Source organism: Arachis ipaensis, chromosome B9 (assembly GCF_059453495.1).
Source record: "Arachis ipaensis isolate K30076 ecotype BB chromosome B9, ASM5945349v1, whole genome shotgun sequence".
NCBI lineage: Eukaryota > Viridiplantae > Streptophyta > Magnoliopsida > Fabales > Fabaceae > Arachis > Arachis ipaensis.
The window spans coordinates 23,921,846-23,930,992 of record NC_142444.1 but is presented as its reverse complement, the minus strand read 5'-3'; the positions used below and the strand labels follow the sequence as shown (position 1 = coordinate 23,930,992).

Genomic DNA, 9,147 nt, shown 5'->3' with positions numbered 1-9,147 from the left:
ATATGCTACATAACCTGTGTAAATGAAATATCAACGGAAGAAATTAAAAATGAAATGAAATATTTCAAATTAAATAAATGTAACGATTACAACATGATACATGAACAATCTTTGGAAACAAATTATCATGTTGATATACGTAGGACGACAATTACGACCTAAAAAACCAAAAATAATAATCCTAAGAAACTAAATAAACATGCAATTAAATTTTATTAGCAATAATGTCAAGTGGATGGAGACTCACAAACAATTTATTTTTTGTTATATGAAATTGATAATGAATAATTATTAAATAATTTAATATATTTAACTAAATTATCATCTATAACCATCGCTTACTAATTTTATAAGAAAAACAACAAATTTCCACCGTAATGTCACGTAAACTCTAATACACTTGAAATCAAACATGTTAGTGCGGTGCCTAGCGTAAAAGAAATTATCCATATGATGAGAGTCAAAGATGATCATCATCAGCAAGTTGCTGCTGCAAGAACCATATGTTTTCATCAGTCCACAAATCAGCACCCCCGAAACCATTTTCCGGTTCAAATGGCGTGGATGATGACGTGGCTCCCTTTTCCGCATGCTCTGAAGAACCCCCACCACTTCCACTACCCATTAAACTGTAATAAGACACACAAGAATCAGAGACCGAAGAAGAGGCTTGGAATTGTTCACATCCTGAGAATGAAGAGCAAGATTTAGACGAAGCCATCGAAACTGAAGTGACAGGATTAACTATCTCGCGAGCTTGGGAGACGCACATGGTGGATCTTCCTTGGGCTTGAATCTGCTCAATAAGGCGCGGCATCCATACGTAGCGCAACGCGTCTCTGAACTGTTTGCTGTTGACGTCGCATTTTAGTTGCTTCGCCTGCTTCACCACTCTCGTTCTCCAGTAGTTCTTGATCTCGTTGTCTGTTCTTCCAGGCAATTGTTCTGCTATTTTCGACCACCTGATGATAAACACAATCATAATGGTTTGTTCATTCACATGGTAATCACATATCAATCAAATAAATTAGTTATATAATAATTAAGTACCTATTGCCCCATCGCGAATGGAGGTCAAGAATCAAGAGTTGTTCTTCGAGGGTGATGTTCCCACGTCTAACATTCGGACGCAAGTAATTTAACCATCTTAATCTGCAGCTTTTCCCGCTTCGTTTTAGACCTGCAATTCAATAATAAACACACTATTAATTAATCATATCAACCATATCCTTGTTTAAGACATGCATGGTGTGTATGATTCAGAACCCAAAAATGTAAATGCACACCAAAAATTAGCTATAATATTTATGTATAAATACATATGTTATTTAACTTATTTTAATGTACATGTGGCTTATTTGATCAACGATTTTTTAATAAAACTGTTGTGAATCACCAAAAGATTTTTAGTATAAATTTTTTATGAATAATGGTAAATATATGAATAATGCTTGCCTGCAGAGCGTGCAACAGAGTTCCAGTGTCCTTCACCATAGGTGGTGATATGGTTCAACAGAGCAGAATCCTCTTCCTCTGTCCATGGACCTTTTCTGATTTCCATATCTTCCTCGCTCCCATTTGTTACTGAAGAGCCACAATCCGATAAACTTCTCATGATCATGTGAACACTGCTTGTGTACTCCATCTCCATAAAACCACGCACTATCTTCTGAATTGCTTCAGAGAAAGAAACAAAGAAAGAAAGGGAAATATCTTAGCTTAGGATTTGTTGAGCACATGGAAGATATAAATGGTGATATATATAGATAGGGATGTGTAAGCTCTTAGGAGGCATTGGATTTAGGAGAATGTGCACTTCCAAGATAGAGTATTTGTCAAAACCAAGTTGGGGGGCTGCGAATTGAAAATTTTTTAATTGACTCAATGGGTCTAGAGTATTATTTTTCTCGTAGGTTTTGGCTGAGTCTTTGACCTTGCATTTGGGGCTGACCCGTTGACTTCTTATGACACGCTTCTAAACAAAAGTGAGCAATATAATAATAAGAAGATTTGTTTTTCCTTAATGTTGTCAAACTCGATCACACAGTGGGTTTTGCTGCAACACTCGGTCAACGTCCTAATTTTATCGATATCACGACATGGTTCAATGTAACCTAATTGTGTTTATAGTTCCGCCCCTACCTACTTTCTTATTCCTTGTAACCGTTTATAGTAACAGTTTGTGTTAATTGCAATGACAACTAATTTGTATATTCCTTGGTAAAAATTCACCTGCAGAAATTGTTAGAGAATAATTTGGCCAAATTTATTAACTCATTTAATAGTTTTAAATATAAACTTTATATGAAAATAATTACTTGTGAATTTTCACTATATTCTTATTTTTAATTAATTCGTTCAACGAGTTTCAATTGGAAATCTATCTCTTTCCAATAAGAGTGTGTTATTGATAAATATTTTTGCATTAGTGCTTAGGACTGCACATGAATCGGATAATATCCGCATATCCGCGGTAATTATTCACATCCGATTCGAATTTTACGGATATTATTCGATCCACACTATGATAGGATCTAATTGCGGATTTGGCAATGATATCTGTGGATCCGATCCGCAAATTCGCATATCCGCCATCTCATATAAATAGCATAGTTTAAGAAAGTAAACCCCAATGTGATATGAATTTTAGTGTGTTATTTTATGAATTTTATAATATCTTGTTTTTAATTTTTTATGTTGTACTTCAACTTAGAATAATTAAACTTAAATCTTGTGTTATTATTTTGTTTTTGTTATTCAAGAGAACTTTTATTGATAATATTTTAGAAGTAAATAGGCTTAAACAAGTGAAAAATGAATTTTCTGGATATTTTTTTTTGTAAAAACAGCCAAACAAAATCTTAAAATAGTTTTTTTTTGAATTATGCGGATATACCCGATATCCGATCCGATCCGATCCGCGATCGGATCCAGCCTGAAAAAATGTGGATATCATATCCGATCCGATCCGATAAGTACCCATCGAATAGAATTTTAGGCTATATCCAATCCGATCCGATCCGTGTGCAGCCCTAATAGTGCTACATAATAAACTTTTTTAATAATAAGTCTAATTAAATTAGTCTTTATTTATTAGCACAAAATAATTTTCCAACAAAAATTATTAATACACATTCTGCTAATTTTTTTTCCTTTTCTATTGTGTTTTTCTTTTTTTCAGGATTCACATTGAAAGCACTTTGATTTACTCATATCTTTGTTTTGATGGTTGAGTGTTGCCGTTGATACCAATTCATGCACATGTTCTACCAATCTGTCAAGAATCATATGGAGAACAAAGGCCAGTAAATATTCCCAATCTCATTTCATCAAGGGCAATGAAAGAAGAAGATGAAATTTTTTTATAATTAAGAATGAACAGAGTAAATTCGTAATACACCAAAAAATTGTGTTTCTTTATCCTTATTTCTTTTTAAAAAATTCTATGTTTAAGTAAAAAAATTGTGTTTAAGTAAAAAACTTGTATTTATGTAAAAAAATTCTGCATTTTCTTCTTGTGTTTGTTTTTTAAAATTTTTGTATTTATCATAAAAAAATTTACATATTCTAGTAAAAAATTACCATGTTGTCTTCATATAATTCTTTTCAAAAGTTTCCATGTTCAGATCAAAATATTTATGTGCTTACCTTAAAAGTTTTGGACATTTTTTTATACATTTTCTTCTTTTACTACAAGAAAAATATTGAGTACAATCGAATTTATCGTCATCCTGGAGTTGACGGTATATACAATGTTGGAAACTGTTTACCGGTAGGTTTTCTGTCGGTATTTTCAATGGATTTGTCGAGACTGAGTTGATGAGTACTATCGGATTAATCCAACGATAACTTTGGTGCCATTTCATGTATTTAGGAGCCAAGTTACCGTTAGAGTAATTCGTTGGTAAATCCTACAGTAGTTTTATTTTTATTTTTTATTTTTGGACACAGTTAAGCCACAATTAGTAATCAAATTAAAAATCTTGTTAACAAATTGTTAGATGATATCTAAAATTAGTAAAAATCAACAAATTATTTTATTAAAAATAAATAGTTTAAATACAATAAAATGTCACAGAAGTAGAATACAATGAAATAGACAAACAAAAAAAATAAAACCTTAACCCCTACAGATCCCAGTAATCTTCGTCGTTGTGGTCCCCCTACTAAGGCGGCGGAGTAGGTGCTGACGTCGGTGCCCCACCAGCAGCGTTATCACTGGAACCAGCAGCGCTATTGCCTCTAGCGCACATCTGCTGGTTGTACTCCTCCATCTACTCTCGCAATCAATCTAGCTGCTCCAGCTTCTTCGTTAGGTCCGAGCTTATGGCAACGGCTCCTCCCACGCGTGCAAGAAGGTAATTGTACCTTTGCTCAGACTGCTCCGCTTGCTAGTGAAGCTCCTGTGTCAACTTCTGCACCTCCTCCCTCAAGTCGACAACTTCCTGGAGATCGGTAGGGCTGGTGGCAGATGAAGAGGCAGAGGAAGCCGCCAACGCAGAGGAGTGGAGGCCATTGGCGAAGAATGACCCCAACTTGAAGCAACGATTCTTGTGGGGTTCAAAGGTGGTCTCGCGCCAAATCCTATCAGGATCTACCACTGAGGTCTCGGAGCCGGCTTCGTCGTTTCCACTAAGTGGCTGAGATTGCTGAGTCGTGGTCTCCAACCTCTTCATGTAATCCTCCTGTGTCATACACATTGTGATTAGGATAACAGTTAAATAATTGACTTTCAACCAAATAAATTTGAAAGTTATAATTAATTTAAACACACATAATGGGTCACAGACTGCTCGTCAGCATATCTCTCCTTGTTGGCCTTCAAGGTATGGGTATACTTGAAGGTCTTCGCCAGGTTGCCTCACGATCCAACGACTTTGACCACAAAATATATTAACCAATAAAATAAATAAACAAATTAAACAACTAATTCAAATGACTATTAAAAAATCAAACAATGACAAAATTCTTACCAGTCTGCTCTTCGTCTTCAAGAAAGTCGTCGACCCACCCGTATACTTCGATGACCTGGGAGAAGCCCTGTGAGCGACGTTCGTCAGACGGCGATGCTTGAACCCCTCATCATTTCTAAAGTGGGCCTCTAGTTCCTTCTTGATGGATGGACGAACCCAGCTCGTTAGGTGGTCGCGTCCCTGACGAACGTCGCTCATCATCTGTTGAAGTCGTTTAGCTGCCCGGTGATCGAAGATCTTCCTGATCATGAGATTATGTTCTGCATCCCATATGAATTTCAACTGTACAAAGTGATTCAACAATATTAGTTAGTCGAAATAAAATACAGTTCAAATATAGTTAATTAATTCAACATTATTGGGTTCTTACCGTCCACTTCTGAAACCATCGCTTTGGTATCAGCCAGGATCTTCGTGTAGCTTGGCCACGGGTGGTCGTACATTGACGTAATGACCTCAGTGATCTCCTGTACACAAGCATTGAGGTTTGGTGCAAACCTATCAGAGAAAAAAACCTAACATTAACAAACACATAGAAATACATAAACTTAAGAATAACAAACTTAAGATTAAAAAATTGTATGTACTCACGACTGCATGCCATCAGGCCAAATCCTTAGACGGATGATAAGCAGTGGTGGAGAGGCATCCTGCTGGGGGACATTAGAGGAATCACCCAATGTGGGATTTGTTGTTGGCATGGTTGTCAAACTCGCAAGTTAACTCGTAAACTCGTACGAGTTTACGAGTTTAGGTAGTGGAATCGAGTTAACTCGGATACAAACTCGTTTTTGGGTAGACTCGGGTAGACTCGGCTAGACTCGGACAAAATCGCTTAAACTCGCGAGTTTGAGAGCGAGTCAGCGAGTTTGAATTCGGTTCTCATTTTCGCCAAAACGGCGTCGTTTTAAGGGAAAAAAAAACCAGCAACTACAGCTACCCATCACTAACCCAGTAACCCTAATTTGAAACGGCGCAAACTACTCCAAGCCCTCACTCAGTCACTCTCTTCTCCAACATTCGCCGAATCGCCACCACCACCATCCACCATTGTCTGCACCACCATGCCAGAGGCCGGACGGATCCTTCGCCTGTTGCCTCGCCTAACCAGTTTTCCTGGTGGAGTCGTCAGTTGTGGTAGATCGCCGACACCGCCCACCAGCCCACCACCCCCATCGTTCATGTCCTCACTTTCTGGTTAAGCTGAAGGCTGAGCTGGTGAAGGTTCCTCGTGCTACATCGCCGACACTAGCCCACCAGCCACGTCGGAGAACTCGACGATTCACGGCACGCTGTTCATCGCCCCTGTTCTGCGTTCGTCGGCCGTCGCCCCTGGTCTGCGATCTACTTCCACTTTGTTCATCCCCCTTCTGCTTCGGCATGGTGTTCATCCCCCTTCAGCTTCACTGCGTTCGCGGTTCGTCTCCCCTGTTCGTCGCCCCTATTCTGCACTACCGATCTGCTTCATTCTGCCCCTATTCTCCAAGGTAATTTCTTTAAACAAATTTAAATATTAACAATTTTGTTAATTTGGTATGAAATCTGCAATTTTAGTTCTGAACTTCTGATATTAAACTTCTGATTTTAGTTTAGTTTAAATCATACACAGAATTGGTTAATGAGATTTGATATGATGGGAAAAAAATTAAACTGATGTTGCTTCATGCTTTAATAAGTTAGTAATGTATAAAAAAAACTAAAATGTGTGGTTTACTACTTTACTGGTTGTCTGGTTTAATTAATTTTTTTTTTCTAAACTACTGATATGTGATATCAATAGATAATACTAGGTTGATTGGTTCTGGATTAGTGGACTTGTTAGTTGTTAGACGTTAATGTTAAACTGTTAGTTATTTAGTTAGTGGATCAATTGGCAATTGAAGGCTGAAATCTGAATGTTATTTATCAACTGAATCTGAATCTGAAATCTGAATTTAGTTAGTGGAATAGTGGATAATTTGAATCTGAATTTATTATTTGGGTTGTTGATTTTTAGGGATAAAAATATAAAATGTCTGAGAATGTTGCAGGGACAGGGTCTTCACTTCCTAGTATTCCTAGACCAACATGTGAATGATGATGTTGATTTTGTTGGCCGTGTTGAACCTAAGCTTGAAAGAAACGATGAATCTGATGAAGATGGTGAAGATGATGATGTTGATGTCATGTAAGATGAAGATATTGGAGATTTGAGTTTTAGATTTTATTTTTTTGTTTTCTTTTGTTTTTTGGTTGTATCTTAACTCTTATGAAGCTTTGATTGTGTGATTGTGTGTTATATGTTGAACTAGATACATACTTGTGAAGGATTTAAATGTGTGATTTAGAGTACTTGTTGTAACTTGTAATTGTAATATTATGTTAATTTATTATGTGTTTTGATGTTGAAATTGTTAAGTTTGAATGTCTATATCTGAGTAAATATATATATTATACATGATATATATATTTTTTTATAAAAAATGTATAACAGATAAACTCGTACGAGTCTACGAGTCGAGTCTAGGTCAGCTCTACGAGTTTACCTAGACTCGCGAGTTTGACAACCTTGATTGTTGGATCTGCAGAGGGCGTAGCAAAAGGAGGCACATAAGCCTTAAACTCATCTAAACAAGGAACCTTCATGATTCAAATTCAAAGCAATAAGATGTGACATGCATAAATCCAATGCAAAAATGATACGCAAAACTTAAAAGTAGATTTACAAAAAGCAAAACTGATTATTAAATGATTAATCAAACCATGAAACCAATTATTGAACATTAACATATCTTATGTCATAGATAATTAGAGAATTAAATAAAAGCTTATCAATCAGAACTATCTAATATAAGTGTACATCAGTTGTTTCTGTTCCGATGTTCAATTATTCTTCCCATAATATTCGGTTGATGACAATAAATTATTTGGTTCAATAAAAAATGCTAATTATCAGTTGATCAAAGCTAACAACTAACAAGATCTCTTTTTCAGTTCATCACAATCAGTCAGTGGAACAACAATGCTAAAATAGAAAGATCAGATAGGGAAAAGTTAAGAGGCCTTGTAATAATGAGAACATGGGTGGCCAAAAATGTAAAAGATTCAAGATCTGATCAATAGAGAAATATATTCAAGAACATAAAAACAGTGTGAGAAATGCTAAAGTGTACTGTGTAAGAGCACAATCATTAAAGAAAACTAGCAAAGACAATAACTAAATCATACGTATTCTACATGTGCAGTTTTTATAAGACTATTAAGCACTATTAACCTTTTGACCTAGTCTAATGAGTATAATTTATAGTCTAAAATACCTTTTAAATACGAGAGAGGTATGAAGTCTAATTAACAATAAGAATTAGACAAAGATTAGTTATAAGCTTATTACTGTTTTTTAATAGTAAGTATAAACTAATCTAACGGACGGAAAGAAATTAAATGTCATAGTCAAAAAGTGGGAATTATTACTCATATCCATCAATCATATCATATCTTTCAAATAAAATCCACAATATAACAGCCTGTTATTAATTTGCAAGCATAGTCATAATCATAGTTAAATTATAATCTACGTATTAGTTCATGTCACTACAAGAAATAGTGTAATTATCAACGCCAAAAATCGACGGCAAGATTTTCGTCGATATTTGTCGACGGCTTGTCGTCGATAAAATGAAAAATTATTAAAAATAAAATAATAAAATCGACGACAATGTCGTCTATTATTTTAGTAACCTTTACCATTATCGTCACATGGCCGACGAGATAGTGGGAGATAATTTTTTTTCTTTAAATCGACGGACTGGTTGTCTATTTTAATAATTATAATATCGACGATTTTCGTCGTCGATAAATTTAAATGATAGAGCTCTTCTCTTAAAATTGGATAAGTGGTGTAGATTTATTATATAAAATAGACGGTTAAGGTGTCGATTTTTATTTTAATTAAAATCGACAAAAATTACCGTCGATTTTTATCAACAAAATGTTACTCCCACGTTTGCTTTCCGACTCCTCTGTTGCAGTCAATTCCCCAAATATAAAATAGACAGTTAAAGTGTCGATTTTTTTTAACTAAAATCGACAACATTATTAACAATTTTTGTTTTAACTAAAATCGACAGAGTTACCGTCGATTTTGTTTTAACTAAAATTGACAAAGTTACCGTCGATTTTTATCACCAAAATATTA

The 9,147-nt window shown here is 35.3% G+C and overlaps 1 protein-coding gene across 1 annotated transcript; it reads right to left on the bottom strand.

The window, feature by feature from the left end:
* Positions 1–326: 326 nt before the first annotated feature.
* On the bottom strand, positions 327–1,799 carry LOC107619691 (transcription factor MYB78-like). The gene is made up of 3 exons (XM_016321988.3): positions 1,456–1,799; positions 1,051–1,180; positions 327–962 (listed from the first exon to the last, which is right to left on the bottom strand). Exons 1-3 carry the CDS (start codon positions 1,649–1,651, stop codon positions 461–463), a joined length of 828 nt encoding a protein of 275 aa, XP_016177474.1. The 5' UTR covers positions 1,652–1,799; the 3' UTR covers positions 327–460.
* Positions 1,800–9,147: the final 7,348 nt, after the last annotated feature.

Coding starts and splice junctions, on each gene's coding strand:
- LOC107619691 (XM_016321988.3), bottom strand. CDS start 1,651: ATGGAGATGGAGTACACAAGCAGTGTTCACATGATCATGAGAAGTTTA. Junction 1,181..1,455: donor CTCTGTTGCACGCTCTGCAG/GCAAGCATTATT, acceptor ATTGAATTGCAG/GTCTAAAACGAAGCGGGAAA. Junction 963..1,050: donor CATTCGCGATGGGGCAATAG/GTACTTAATTAT, acceptor GTTTATCATCAG/GTGGTCGAAAATAGCAGAAC.